Source organism: Peromyscus leucopus, chromosome 14, assembly GCF_004664715.2.
Source record: "Peromyscus leucopus breed LL Stock chromosome 14, UCI_PerLeu_2.1, whole genome shotgun sequence".
Taxonomy (NCBI): domain Eukaryota; kingdom Metazoa; phylum Chordata; class Mammalia; order Rodentia; family Cricetidae; genus Peromyscus; species Peromyscus leucopus.
Genome location: NC_051075.1, coordinates 52,361,887 through 52,377,577, shown reverse-complemented (window position 1 = coordinate 52,377,577; position 15,691 = coordinate 52,361,887). Strand labels below are relative to the sequence as shown.

The following is a 15,691-nucleotide window of genomic DNA, read 5'->3' as shown; positions in this document are numbered from 1 at the left end:
AGTTCCAGAATAGCCAGGCTTACATACAGAAACCCTGTCTCAAAAAAAAAAAAGAGAGAGAGAGAGGGAGTAAAAAAGCTGAAAGACAAGTTGTAGTGGCACACAACTTTAATCCCTGCACTCAGGAGGCAGAGGCAAGCCTGTGAGTGAGGCCCATGTGGTCTACATAATGAGTTCCAGGACAGCCACACATAGACAGCCTGTCTCAAAAAAAAAAAAAAAGAGGGGGGGGAGAGGGAAGGAGAGGGAGAGGAGGGAGGAGGAGGGAGGGAGGAAGGAGGAGAGGAGGGAGGAAGGGAGGAAGGAAAAATATTTAGGCAAACAGTCTGGTAAAACCACAAAAAAATGCTTTTACCCAAATCAGAAACCCAGCTCAAGCAGTATGGCCAGAATTAGAACTACTGTAAGACTTCTGCTGCCATCTAGAGGTTACACATGAGATGACTTCTTTCCTTCATCAAGGACTACTAATTTGTTACAGAGGTTATTATAAAAGCCTGATGAAGAACCTTGATGCCAGTCCACAAAGAACACCTAGAGTTATTCTCTCCTTCAGTCACAGACTAAACTTAGAACTCTACAGAGTTAACTGTCCTTTAGATTTATTTAGAGCTAGATGTGGTAGTCCATATGGTGGTATTTTAATTGTACTGAAATGTGGTTTTAATTGTATGTTAATAAATAAAGTTGCCCGGGGGTCAGAGCTATTAGAGCCATAGCAAAGGCTGGGCGGTGGTGGTGCACGCCTTTAATCCCAGCACTTGGTAGAAGAGCTAGGTAGATCTCTAGGTGGTGGTCAAGGTCTAGGTGTGGTCAAGGATACAGCCAGCATTGGAGACTTTAATCTCAATACCATAGAAGACCTGGAGGGCTGTACATACAGGCAGTGACGAGGCAGTCACGTGTTTGGGTTTACAACCAATGAGAAGACAGAACAGAAAGACTATATAAAGACAAACACACAGGAAGTAGGTCTCTTTTCAGAGAGGTCTCCGCTAAAGAGGCTAGCTTCAGCAGGAAGGGTAAGGCTCTTAGCTCTGATCTCTTGGCTTTCTTCTTTGCATTGGTTCTGTGTTTCTTATTTAATAAGACGGTTGGTTACATCTACAAGTCCATGTTTGTAAATCCCAACACTTGGGAAGTGGAAGCAGGAAGATTGCTATGAGTTCAAAGCCAGCCTGGGCTATATAGGATCATCCTGTCCCACAAGCAAAAAATGTAGATGGAGAATAATTTCTCAATATATAGCTACTTTTCAAAAGCACATGCCTAGAGGGTCCTAACAGAAGAGTTTGGAAGAATTGTTTTCTCTTTGGTACAACCACTTATACCATATATTGGTACAGACTTGAACACTGTACACATGGGAGGCAGAGGCAGGTGCAGTTCTATGAGTTCAAAGCCAGCCTAGTCTATAGAGTGAGTTGCAGGACAGCCAGGGCCGTTTATACAGAGGAACCCTGTCTAAACTTGAAACAAAAACAACAAACAAACAAAACAAAACAAAAAAAGAAAGAAAGAAATCTTTTGCAAAGCTTAAATAGGGAAGTCTCAAATGTCTTTTAGACAAAAATGTTTTTAAAAGCTCTAAAAATCTAGGTGAATAACTCCAACTTCTAAACAAACACACAGGATTAGATGAAAAAGAACAGAAGTAGCTATCAAAGCAAGGTAAATTCTTGAAAATTTTCTTAAGTAATACATTCAATGTAGTGAAATTTAACTAAGGTAAGAGAGTGAAATAAAAAAATATGAAAACATGTTAAGCATCCATCATCATTGGGCAAATGCAAATCCAAACCACAGTGAACATTACATCCATAGGATGGATATAACATTTTTTTAAAGGAGAATAATAAGTATTAGCAAAAATTCCACAATTGCTGATAGAGATATACAATGGTTCAGCCAGCTTGGAAAACAGCCTGTCAATTTCTCAAAAAGTCGGATACAAACAAAGAACACACCTTTAATCCCAGCACTTGGGAGGCAGAGGCAAGCAAATCTCTGTGGAATCAAATGCAGCCCGGTCTACAGAGTGAGTTCTAGAACAGCCAGAGCTACACAGAGAAACCCTGTCTCCAAAATCCAAAAAGTCAGATGCAATGCTACCATATGATCCCAGTAATAAACACAAGAGAACGAAAATGCATCTACACAAAAACTTCTACATGACTTGTCCATAAAGTCTAATAGTAACAATCAAATGTCTCTCAAATGGTGGTAAATACAATGTGATATACCTACCCAAAGAAATATTATTTGACCATACAAAAGAGAGCATTGATATATTCTGTAACACAGCTGAACACTGAAAATACTGTTTCAGTAAAAGAATTCAGGGCTGGAGGGATCTGGCAATATACAGGCTTGTGGGTCTGACCCCCAGCACTTTGAATAACAGACAATGAAAAAGAGAGAGAAAAAACAGAAGAATAAAACGAGACTCCAGTCACAGAGACTCCATACTCCATGATTCCAAACTAGGCAAATCTAAACTGACATCAAACAGATTAGTGGTGGCTGAACCCACAGAAGCTTGAGAAGAGATGAGGAAGAGAAGGGCCCAGGGCTTGGGGTGGTAATGAAAACATCCTAGACCTCAATTGTCCAGGATAAATAGGTGAATTACAGGAATATGAACTGCAGCTCAATAAAGTTGTTACAACAAAAAACCAAATGCATTAGAGTCCCAAGGTTTAGCTCTAACTGCAAAGACATGATTCTCACTTTTCCAAATCTTTACAACCTATTTTCAGTTATTTCCAAGTTAGTGATGATAAATAAGTAAGTTGATTACATGACTACTGGAAAGCTTGTCACCTTCAAAACCAAAAAAAAAAAAAAAAAAAAAAAAAATCAGAAAAGGGAAAAAAATTGCAGAGAATCAGTAGTAGGATTCACAGCAATTAAATGGGTCTCAGGAATAAAAGCAACAACCTACTGTTGCAATTCACAGGGCTAAGGCAGTATCCCACCCACAGCATAATGGTAACGAGGCAAGGTTCAAGCACATACAGCCAAACAATTAACACACTTCATGTTATATGTACTATATAATTATCTACTGATATAAAAGAAAATATCACAAGATCTTCAAACACTACTTCTCATCACTAAATACCAATTACCTAAAACTAAAGCAATTTTCAGAAGCTTTCATCCTTTCGGTTGTAAGTCACTGGGCTTCAGCAGACAGAGTGTGTCATCCATCTCGGGGCATCACTAATTGACCATTCCTTCATCCCACTGGCAAACGTTCACACACTGCAAACCTGCTGTTATATCAGCTGATCCACAGACTCCAAAGGCAGTCTCAAAACAATGACTTTTACCTTGAAAAGTTACATTTAATCCAAGGGCTAAAACAAATTTCCAAGAATGGTAAAAGTACCTTAAAAATGAAACAAATCTATAAAAAAGTTACTTGTATTCTAAAATCTGTACACCGTGGTTATCTGACATATAGCCATGTAGCCAATCCAAGAGTAACACAAGGCTCACCTCCCAAAAGACACACTCTAGTTACTACCAGCACTAGAAGGCTCTTGTTACTCCTATACTAACATTTAGCAATGCTGAGAAATGACAGTCATGGTTTGAGGCTAAATATTTTCTGCATTTTTCTCATCTCATCATCTTTATCAAGGCAGATATTTGCATGAAAACAGTATCACTGGTCCCCTGGGATTCATCAGTTCCTACTGCTTATTTTTCACTCATGTCATCCTTTCAATTAATGTTGGAAAAAAATACCGAGACATTGAAACACGAGATTAAGGTGTCAAGTGAAAGACAACCCCGAGTGTAGATGAATAATCTACGAGGGGAAAAAAGATGTTCTTATGCAAATACACTATACACACTAAAACAAAGACTGGATCCAAGAACTCCAATCCATATCAATGTAGTCATTTCAATTTCTAACGAAGTATTTTCTTATTTCAAATAAACTCACTATGGCCAAGGACAATAGCAGTTACAAAGTACTGTCACACAAGTTGAAACAGGCTGAATTATGAAGTATAACAATCTGTGTCTCTACTGTGTGTTGTAGAATATTATTTCAAGGTGTGTTACTTTTGTTTATGCTCAGGAACATTTGTTTAATGATGCAAAGATGTGTTTGATTAAATAAAATTGACCTGCAGTCAGGAGACTGAGTCAGCAACCAGCTGACAGGAAGTGGTAGGGAGGAGCCAGGTGGAGAAAGGTTTGTAAGGAGGGGCCAGGAGAAGCAGGAGGGCTTTTTGGAGGAGGTGAGCAAGGAGAGGAATTCTGAAGAGCAGAATTCCACCTTAGCCTTTGAATCTTGAGTTCTTCAGAGGGACAGAGGTTTAGTTAAGTTCCCTTCTTAGCACTGCAAGAGTCGGAGCCTAAGGGAACAGAAATCCTCCGGCTACACCCATGGGGCTAACTGTTGCTGGTAGTTGTTGACTCTGACAGCTGTGGCTTAAAGGCAGCAACCATTTAAAAAGGGGCAACAACTGCGTTCATCCTACCCACACTGGCAGGAAAACAGTCTTCGTGGTTCAGCCTAAGTTCAATGATTAAGATGGCTGCATCAGTTGACTGCAACTAACCCCCACCCCAATGACGTCAGTTCCTAGAAATACAAATACTTGGCAGTAAAGATGGCTCAGTGGATTAAGGGACCACACCGCCAAACCTAAGAACGTGAGTTCAGTTCCTTGGAACTCACATAGCAGAAAGAGACTCGGCTCTCCCAAGCTGTTCTCTGACTACTGCCCTGCAAGTATGTGCACTGCTGCAGAACAGGTAAAGTCTCTCAGAAAGACACTCTTCCTTCCTTTGGGAATCATGACATTCAAACAAACTGGATCACTCTATGCTCACCTTCCCTAGGGCGGAGCAAAAGCTCTTGGCAGCAGCAAAGACACTATGGGTAATGGCGTGAGTAAAGTGGAGCCTGCATACACAAAAGCAAGACTAAGAACACCCCTACGGGTGGGCGGCGGTGGGCATGCCTTCAATCCCAGCGCTTGGGAGGCAGAGCCAGGCGGAGCTCTGGGAGTTCGAGGCCAGCCTGGGCTACAGAGCAATAGCCAGGACAGCCACCAAAACTTCACACAGAAATCTTGTCTTGGAAAACCCCTCCCCACTTCCCCACCCCCGCCAATAAAAAAAGAATACTCCCAATGACATCATTAAGGGTCACAGATCTAGATAACCAAAGCTATTTCTAACCCTGGATTTTTAATAAGCAAAAGTGAACTAACCAAGTCTCTCTTTAGATTAAGCTAGTTTTAGTTGACGTCCTAGCACTTAAAACAAAAATGTTCCAAAAGATGTATATTGCACAATGATTTTTTTACCTATTGAGTCCAGTCAATAGTCTAGCATATTCTGTCATAAAAGGCACAAAGTTACACCAAGTTCCTACCTTCAGATGGCTTGAATTTGCCTTGATAAAAGAAAAGTATATTTTCATGAGTTATAAATAGAACTCATTGTGGAATATACAACATGTAACCTTGTATAAAATTAATTGGGGCTGGGCGGTGGTGGCGCACGCCTTTCATCCCAGCACTTGGAAGGCAGAGGCAGGTGGATCTCTGTGAGTTTGAGGCCAGCCTGGACTACAGAGGGAGTTCGAGGAAAGGCACAAAGCTATACAGAGAAACCCTGTCTCGGGAAAAAAAAAAAAAGAAAGAAAAAATTAATTGGGTACTCACACTCATCCAGCCCCAGCTGATAGGCCAGGTTCTGGAGGCCTCGTACCTTCTCCATCAAATTAGCTGTGGTGAGGCTCCCCAGCTCTGAAACAGAAGACTTCATTTTAGTATTACTTCTTCCCACTGGTCTCCAGCTACAACTGATTTGGGTTGACAGTTCTAGTAATAAATGATTTCTGGCTAGGCTGGGGTTACAGTTGAATGTTACAACACTGGCCTAGCATGCAGGAACCCTGGGTTTGATCACCAGAACTAAGAGAGGGTGAGGAAGATTTCAAGCTTACATTCCTTATTGACTAAGGACAAGACAGACCCTTGATTTCTTTTCCTCCAATTTTACATACTCTCTCACAAAAACAGTGAAGTTTTCTACCACTGCAAAAATACCTCAGCATTATACTTAACAAATTAAGTAGGCTTCAAAATTGCTTTTTACACTTTAAAAATGTATTTAGTGTGTGTTGGTGCACACTACTGCATGGGTATCAGAGGACAAGTTCAAAGAGTCAATTCTTCCGTCTAGCATGTAGGTTCTAGAGAGCAAACTCAAGCTGTCAGGCTTAGTGGCATGTGCCTGTACAGCTGAGTCATCTCACCTACCCAAGTGTTTTATCCCAAGGATCTATTTATAACATTCATTTTTGCCTACCATACAAAATGAACACACTGTTAAATATGAAGGCTTACGATGTGACGGATCATTGAGAAAACCTTGCAGACACATCTTGGTCATGTAAAATTGATGTTGTCTCCATTGATAAGTTCAATGATTTCAACTATATACAGTAGCAATAATAGCAACAAAATACTGTTTACCATGTTCTCAACTATAGAAAACAAAAACTGATCCAAACTTTTCCTTCAAATCCCATTTTTGCTTATTTTATCTACTATTACTTACTTTCCAGATTTTACTTACTTAAAATAAAAGCTACTCCCCAGATTTTCATTAATTAGCACCTAAATCCTTGTTTAAAATAGACGTCAATTTGCATGAAACATACCGCTATGTGAACTCTCACTAAAATTTAAAGTTTTCTTAGGAAACACATGCTCATTGTTTCTTACATGAGTATTTTTGGAATATCAGGACAATGAATCGGAGATGCCTTTGAGATATAATTTTTCCATGGGGGGGAGGATCAGCGTTTAGCATGCAGACAGTGACCGACTTCTGAAACCACACAAAGGAGCTCTGTCTTCCATCTACCCTCCTGCAGTCCTACTTCATCAGGCACATGCGACTCTCCTGACTAGTTCAGCTGCTCGATAGCTCAAGAATCCCCGACTTTTACCTTAATTTCAGCCCATTACTTTACAACCATCATGAATCTGAACACCAGAAGAATGATTTTTTTTAAAAAGAGCAAAACCATAAAATTAATGTTTTTTTAATTTAAATGTCCATTCTCATTGAACTCTAAATCATTTATCAAACAACAGTATTCACTACTCATAGAATTCTTGATGGAAGAAACTGAAAGGATAGAAAGAAAGAAATATTAGTCTTAACCCACTAAGGCAGAGGTTCTCATCCTTCCTAATGCTGCCACCCTTTAATACAGTTCCTCATGGTGTGGTGACCCCAACCATAACATTATGTCATTGCTACTTCATAACTGTAGTTTTACTACTATTATGAACTGTAATGTAAATATCTGATATGCAGGATATTTGATACGGGATCCCTGTGAAGATGGAGTCTGACCTCCTAAAGAGAACTGTTGCACTAAGGGGTTGTCATTTTATAGTACTAAGGAAAATGTATGGCTTTAAGTCTTTTTGTTTTTGTTTTTTGTTTTTTTTGTTGTTGTTGTTGTTGTTGTTTTTCAAGACAGGGTTTCTCTATGTAGCTTTGCGCCTTTCCTGGAACTCACTTGATAGCCCAGGCTGGCCTCGAACTCACAGAGATCCCCTTGCCTCCCAGTGCTGGAATTAAAGGCGTGCACCACCACAGCCCAGCTATGGCTTTAAGTCTTATATATAAGGCACTTATTTTATAGTGAAGACTAAACTTTAAAAGATCAGAATTTATGGGGCTGGAGAGATGGCTCAGAGGTTAAGAGCACTGACTGTTCTTCCAGAGGACCTGAGTTCAATTCCCAGCAACCACATGGTGGCTCACAACCATCTGTAATGAATCTGGTGCCCTCTTCTGGCCTGCAGTCATACATGCTGTATACCTAATAAATAAATAAATAAATCTTTAAAAAAAAAAATCAGAATTTAAATTTTATAAATTTATAAACAGTAGCCATTTTATCTCTAAACCTTGGCTATACCTAACAGGGCCTTCATAACTCAGTGAGAAATTGGTGTACTTTTTTTTTTTTTTTTTTTTGTCCACTGTAAGCATTACACAAAATTAAATTAATATTAAAAAAAATAAACATGGAAGAGTTCACTGTGACTCATCCTTGAACTGGCTGGATTTCTACACCTGTAAAAGGTAGAGAAAAGTATTCCAACCAGACATGAAGAACTATGAAGACAGACAGCAAAGTAGGCAGTGTGAAGCCAAGAACATGGGAAGGAAGTAGTGCCAGAAAAACTCCACAGAGCTCTGAGGAAGGATGTAAATGTGACAATACAAGGAAGAGGACAGCCAGCGGTGTGGCGCACGCCTTTGATCCCAGCACTCGGGAGGCAGAGCCAGGCCGATCTCTGTGAGTTCGAGGCCAGCCTGGTCTACCAAGTGAGTTCCAGGACAGGCTCCAAAGCTACACAGAGAAACCCTGTCTCGAAAAACCAAAAAAAAAAAAAGGAAGAGGACAAGCCAGGCTTGGTGGCTACCCGTAGTCCCAGATACTTAGGAGGCTGAGACAGGAGGATTAGTTTGGCTCATGCGCTCAGAGACCAATGAGCAATGGGATGAGACCCCATTAAAAACAAAAACAAGCCGGGTGGTGGTGACATACACCGTTAATCCCAGCACTTGAGAGGCAGAGAGGCAGGCGGATCTCTGAGTTTGAGATCAGTTTGGCTGACAGAGTGAGTTCTAGGACAGCCAGGGCTACACAGAGAAACCATGTCTCAAGAAACCCAAAACAAACCAAAAACCAAAGATAGTAGACACCAGCATCACGTACCTTTCAACATATCGATGTCATCACGTTCTATTTCAGCCATCCATTTTGGTGGAGAGCTAGTGATGGGCTGTCAGAAAATAAGAATACATCCATTCAGGTACATCCTTCTTATGAGAATGCAGTTTGTCACATAGCCTTCAGATTGTTTGAAAAAAATCTTGGCAAACTACAATTTCAAAAATCCAGGTTTTGTGTGGAGAGATAGCTCATCAGGCAGGAACACTGACTATTCTTCCAGAGGACCCAGGATTGATTCCCAGTACCCACAACCATCTGAATCCTTAGTCACAAGGGATATGATGCCCTCTTCTGGCTTTCTCAGGCACCAGGCACATACATGGTACACAGACATACATACAGAAAAATATTCATATATATAAAATAAGTAAATAAGTAAAATTTCAAAACCAGGTTGTTAGGTATAGCTTTCACTTCAAAAAGTCATTTTAGAAAGTCCTACTGCTCAATGTTAAAGTTGGTCTCAGAAAGGCAGTTTTGGATGAATTTTGATGTGTCTACTATTACTAATTCAAGCATCAGTTAGTTCAGCAATGAAATTATTTAAAATTCCATTCTTATGAAAGCCTCCAATTGAATGTTTAAAACAAACAATGACCAGTAACAATCTCTGACAGAAAGAAGAACCAAAATAAGAAAACCCTCAATTCAAGTGGGGAAAAATTAAAATGGTCATCACTTGATATTTCATCATTAATTCCCCCCCCCCCACCCCGATGGAGTTTCTCTGTGTAGCCCCTGGCTGTCTTGGGATTATCTCTGTAGAACAAGCTGGCCTTGAACTTACTGAAATCCACCTGTGTCTGCCTCCTGTGTGCTGGATTAGAGTTGTGTGCCACCACCGCCTGGGCTATGTTTCATCATTAAAGTTTCTTTTTGTTTATTTATTGTGTGATGTCAGGGGAGGGGGATAGAGCATGCATATGCCATAAGCACATGGAGGTCAGAGGACAACTTGTGGGTGTCAGTTCTCTCCTTCAATCATGTAGGTCCCAGGAATTAAACTCAGGTCCTCAGGCTTGATGGCAAATGTGTTTACCTGCTAAGCCATCTTACCAGCCCAGATTTCTTAATTGTATTGTAGAAGTTTTTGGAAATTTTCAGCACTTAAAAATGTTAACGGACATAAGTGGTATTGCAATCCGAGCAAAGGCTGAGGCAAGAGGATGGTAAGTTCAAGGTCAGCTTGTGTTACTGTGGTGACTTGATGAGAATGGCCCCTGTAAGAGCATATATTTGAACACTAAGTCCCTAGTTGGTGGAACTGTTTGGGAAGATTTAGGAGTGTGGCTCTGTTGGAGGAGGTGTGTCACTAGGGGCTTTGAAGTTTCCAAAGCCCACACCAGATCTCTCTCACTCTCTGCATGCTGCTTGTGGATAAGATGTAAGCTCTCAGCTACTGCTCTAGCACCATGCCTGTCTGCCTGTTGCCATGTTCCCCACCCCACCATCATGGTCTCTGAAACTATAAGCAAGCCCCCAATTAAATGCTTTCTTTTTAAAGTTTCCTTGGTCATGGTGTCTCTTCATAGCAATAGGACACAGTGAGATCACCTTCCCTCTCATCCTGTGCAAAAAACAAATCCTGGTCATTCCCAGATGAACTGCTTCAGAATATCAAGGGCCATTAAAAGGGACTACTAGAAAGAACAGAGCTAAGGAATTAAACAAAACAAAGAATTGTAAAAGCTTTGCAGCTGTGCACTGACAATTCTGCTATGCAAACAGAGGTTAAGAAATCTAACCTTGGGCCAGAGTGACGGCTCAGCATGCCAGTGAGCTTACTGCCAAACCCAATGACCTGAACGGAAATCCCAGGAACCACATACAGAGAGAACCAACTCCCACATAAATAAAGGGACAAAAGCCAGAAAATTATATATAGTTGGGGCAAAGAGAATACCAATGTTACATCAAGTACTTCAACCGCTTAACCTTCAAGTTTCTGAGCTGAGAAAAGAGGCTAATAGACAAGGGTCAGAATGTCAAAATAAAGCATTTGAACAGAGGAAGAGATTATCTACAATTAACTGTGATAATATAAATGTATTTAAAGGTCTACAGTCAAAAAATGATTAGAAGACTAAGGCACTATTCTTGAAAATAAAGATTTGAGCTTTTTACCCAAGAGCAAACTTTGGATAAACTTCCACAGACATAAGCTATTACTTACACTTTTGAAAGAAGCTGCAAATTCAGCAACTCCTGGTACTAGAAAAGAAAAACAACAACAAAAAATGTAATTCATGTAAGAAACATTTGTGTGTTCAGGCACAGAGGATTTAAATAATAAAAAACAAAGTCTTGCCAGGTGGTGGTGGCTGTGGTGGCACACACCTTTAATCCTAGTACTTGAAAGGCAGAGGCAGGTAAATCCCTGAGTTCGAGGCCAGCCTGGTCTACAGAGCAAGTTCCAGGACAGCCAGGGCTACACAGAGAAACCCTATCTCGAGCAAACAATCCAAAAAACTCCTGTTGCCTTCAAGGAGCTTACAATGTAGAAGAGGACAGGTCAGAAACCACTAACACTGCTTAAGCATTTCAGAAAGATGTTAGCTGCTGTAGGAAGACAAAAAATAGAACTCTAAATCAGAATGATGGGGCAGGAAAAGCTTCTCGAAGAAGCCAATACCTCACATTTTAAATGAGCAGGATTTGTCTTGGAGAATAGTAAACTATCTCTTATCAGAAATTTTAAATTTCCTTTCCAGGGCTAGAGATTTGTCTAGCATGCACAAGACCTTGGGTTTGATCCCCAGGGCTGCAAATAAATAACTAAATAAATAATAAGATTGAACACAATACACTTTCTTTTCAGTTGTCTGTTCTGTTAAGTTACTTACTCAAATGTCTCATGAATAGTATCACATTAAAAATCAAGGAAAAATTACATATTTAAAGTGAAATAATGTTCAATTCTACTAAGAAATACAAGCTCGGGCTGGTGAGATGGCTCAGTGGGAAAAGGCACTTGCCACTAAGCCCAACAACCTGAGTTGTGGATTCCCAGGTACATGGTAAAAGGATAAAACTGACTCCGACAAGTTATCCTCTGACTTCCATATGCCCATCATGGTACATGAGTGCCTCCCCAGCCCAATAAATGAATGAATGTCACTTAATTAAAAAAAAAAAAAGAAAGAAAAAAGAAATGCAAGCTAAACATAATAATGATTAGTAACATCCAATACTGGCTAGTGAGAAAATGGGCAGTCACCCTCTTCTACATACAGGACATATATGCAAGGATAATAATTGATATGCTGCCTGTGAAATAAAAATTAGATGACTTAGGTTTCCAAACAGAATATAAATATAGAAACTAGAATATACCTATGCACTATAACATATTTAAAAGAATGAAGTAGAGCTACAGAGAGCAATATGGAAAAATACATCAAATTACTAATTTACTGAAATTGCTGAACGCTTTATACACAACTTCTTCATCATTATGAAAAACAACACACATGCATGCGTGTGAACTTCTTATATAAGTATAAAAAACCCTGGGATTGTGGATTTGGCTCAGTAGTAGAGCACTTAAGGCCCTGGTTCGGTCCTCAGCTCAGGGAAAAAAAAAGTATAAAAAAACCCAAAACCAATGTAAACAAAATTACTAACAGAGCCGGGCAGTGGTGGTGCACACCTCTGATACCAGTGATTAAAGGAGAAAAGGAGATGAAGAAAAGTTCTGTGCATCTCAGAATTGTCTGAAATCATTAGACTTATTTTTAAAACTATTAATTATTGTTTAAAAGCTCTTTATCATTTGTCTCACAATAAGTCCCAATTTTTACTGCACATCAATCTCTTCTTTTCGAAGTGAAATAAAACTTTAATCATCAGCCAGGCAGTGGTGGCGCACGCCTTTAATCCCAGCACTCGGGAGGCAGAGACAGGCGGATCTCTGTGAGTTTGAGGCCAGCCTGGTCTACCAAGTGAGTTCCAGAAAAGGCGCAAAGCTACACAGAGAAACCCTGTCTCGAAAAACCAAAAAAAAAAAAAAAACACACAAGAACAACAAAAAAACTTTAATCATCACAGATACATAACACTGCAAAATTCTCCCATGGAAACACTGACTCTCCTGCATCGATTCTGATAGAAAAGTAAACACTTACATTGTTCCGGCCAAAGATCTGGCGAGGCTCGGTCAAGTTTCTCAAAACTTAGCAAAGATGCTTCCAAATCCGTCCCTAGAACCAAACACCACGATGAGATGAAAAACACATTCATTTATATTTTGCTAGATTTCAATCTCAAAGAGCATAAACTGACTCAACTGGAAGTTTAAAGATCTGAATTACTCATGCTACTGGGGCATGATCTAATATCAATAAATTTGATTCTCCCTCATCACAACTCAAGTCTTCCGGTCTACCAAATAAAATTTAAGAAAGTTAGGGCTGGAGAGATGGCTCAGTGGTTAAGAGCACTGACTGCTCTTCCAGAGGACCTAGGTTCAATTCCCAGCGCCCCATGGCAGCTCACAACTGTCTACGATTCCAGTTAGTACACATGTAGTGCAAAGTCATAAAGAAAGCAAAATACTCATACACAGAAAATTAAGAAAAATTGCTTAGAAAAACAAGTACTGGCTGGACATGTTGATACAAATCTGTAATCCCAGCATTTGGGAGACTAAGGTAGGAGATTAAGAGTTCCAGGCCAGCCCAGACTATACAGCAAAATTCCGAGTAAGACAAGTGTGAGCAAATCTATCTATGTCTTCACTCTACTTTTCAACTTTCCTCCAATCATAATCAGCTAAGTGTCCCTGCTCTCACGGAAGACAGTCTCTACTAAGACTGTAGACCATTGTCTCCAGCTTTGACAAGCACCTCAATCTTCTTGTACCATCAGTTTCTCATACTCAACAAGCAAGCCTGCTCTACAAGTTTTCTACTTTCTGACTTTTGAAAAGAACATTTATTGCCAGGCTTTGACAGTGCACACCTTTAATCCCAGCACTCAAGAGGCAGAGACAGGTGGATCTCTGTGAGTGCGAGGCCAGCCTGGGCTACAGAGTGAGTTCCAGGACAGTCTGATCTACACAAAAAAAGAAAAAAAAGAAAAAAAAGAAAAAAACAAAAACCTCCAAAAAACAAAACAAAAAAAATTATTGTTTAAAAAAGCAAAACAGAGCCGGGCGTGGTGGCGCACACCTTTGCCTTTAATCACAGCACTCGGGAGGCAGAGCCAGGCGGATCTCTGTGAGTTCGAGGCCAGCCTGGGCTACCAAGTGAGCTCCAGGAAAGGCGCAAAGCTACACAGAGAAACCCTGTCTCGAAAAAAAAAAACAAAACAAAACAAAAAAAAAAAAGCAAAACAGTATTTATTTATTTATATTTATTTACTGGGTTTGTGTTCATGCCATAACAATTGAAGAAGCTGGTTATCTTCTTCACGATGTGGGTTCCAGGCTCAAACTCAGGTTAGCAGTCTTGGTGACAAGTTCTTTTACCCAATGAGCCACTCATTAGTCCAGAATTTCCCTCCCTTGGAAAAAAGAAAAAGAACAGAAAAGAAGAGTGGGGGGAGGGGGCGGTGGCTGAGAGATCTGTCAGTAACCTGCTTATTGTGCCAATATGAGGGCCTGAGTGTGATCTCCAAGAACGTACATGAAACAATGTGAGGTAGCGCGCTGTTCGTAACCCCAGCCCTGAGGGATCCTTGGAGCTTGCTGCCTAGACATTCTGGCCTCTACTTTCAGGCCAATGAAGACCCTTACTGCAACAAGGTAGATGGCTCTTGAGAAACTACATCCAAGGTTAACCAAGTTTCCACATGTATGCAGACACATGTGATGGCACCCACATGCAAGTCTGAGCGCAGACACATACATACACATTCTAAACATGCAAACTCTCCCCTTAAACTCATAACCTCCTTCCTGGGAATCCTGTTCTTACTTCATCACCTCGTGTGTGTGTGTGTGTGTGTGTGTGTGTGTGTGTGTGTGTGTGTTGTTTGAGTGTAATGAATGCAGGTGTAGGTGTGTGTGTGTGGCTAAGGAGGCAAGAAAGGATGCTGAGTGTGTTCCTTCAGCTCTCAGACTTACTGTCTTGAGACAGCATCTACACTAAACCGGAAGCTATTAGACCAGCTAGCCAGCAAGCTCTCAGGATCCACCTATTTGTCTCCCACAATGCTGGGGTTACAGGCACATGCAACTATACCTGGTTTTTAAGTGAGTGCTTGAGATTCAAACTCAGGTCTTTATCTTTGAAGAGCAAGCATGCTTACCTACTGGGACAGCTCCCCAGGCCCTATCCTTAACCTATAAAAATCAAGGTTCTGTCTGAGCTGTGGTGGCACACACAGGAGGAGCTGAGTTCGAGGCTAGCCTGGTCTACAGAATGAGTTCCAGGACAGCCAGGGTTACACAGAGAAACCTTGTCAAGAAAAATCAAGCAAACAAAAAAGCCCCAACTTTTTAGACATACTTTGCCCACAATTCCCTCTGTAGCCTAGGTAAGCTTGAAGCAAAAATCTTCCTGCCTCGATCTCCCAAGTAGCTAGGATTAAAGGTCACACACCGAGGCCAGTTTCATTTTTTTTGACAAATGTTAACTTAAGGCTAAATGCTTTGTAGGCATTATGCTAAAACCTAGGATTAAACTATGAAATAAGACAGACTTAGAACTTATAATTGGGTGTGGCCCGGGCAAAGTTAACAGAATAATTATGCTGACAGTGAATATACTGAGATACTGAATAACGACAGAAGGGCAATTCCAAATACGAAAACAGAACCTGGAGCAAAAGCATACGGGTATAACGAAAATACCCAATTGCCACCTGAGATGATTTGCATCTTAAATGACATATAAGCAGAACTGTTCCTGTCCTCAGCCTCAGGAAACAACACACCCAGTAGAACAG

General features: G+C 40.5%; 1 protein-coding gene across 2 annotated transcripts in view; it reads right to left on the bottom strand.

Annotated features, from left to right (window-relative positions):
• The window catches only part of Lin52 (lin-52 DREAM MuvB core complex component), an 88,446-nt gene that overhangs the window by 71,939 nt on the left and 816 nt on the right, over window positions 1-15,691 (bottom strand). For both annotated transcript variants that reach the window (XM_028876771.2, XM_028876779.2), the window contains exons 2-5: window positions 12,928-13,002; window positions 10,977-11,014; window positions 8,786-8,852; window positions 5,697-5,780 (exon numbers count right to left, since the gene is read on the bottom strand). In XM_028876771.2, the coding sequence (XP_028732604.1) occupies window positions 5,697-5,780; window positions 8,786-8,852; window positions 10,977-11,014; window positions 12,928-13,002 (264 nt within the window). The remainder of the gene's footprint in view (window positions 1-5,696; window positions 5,781-8,785; window positions 8,853-10,976; window positions 11,015-12,927; window positions 13,003-15,691) is intronic.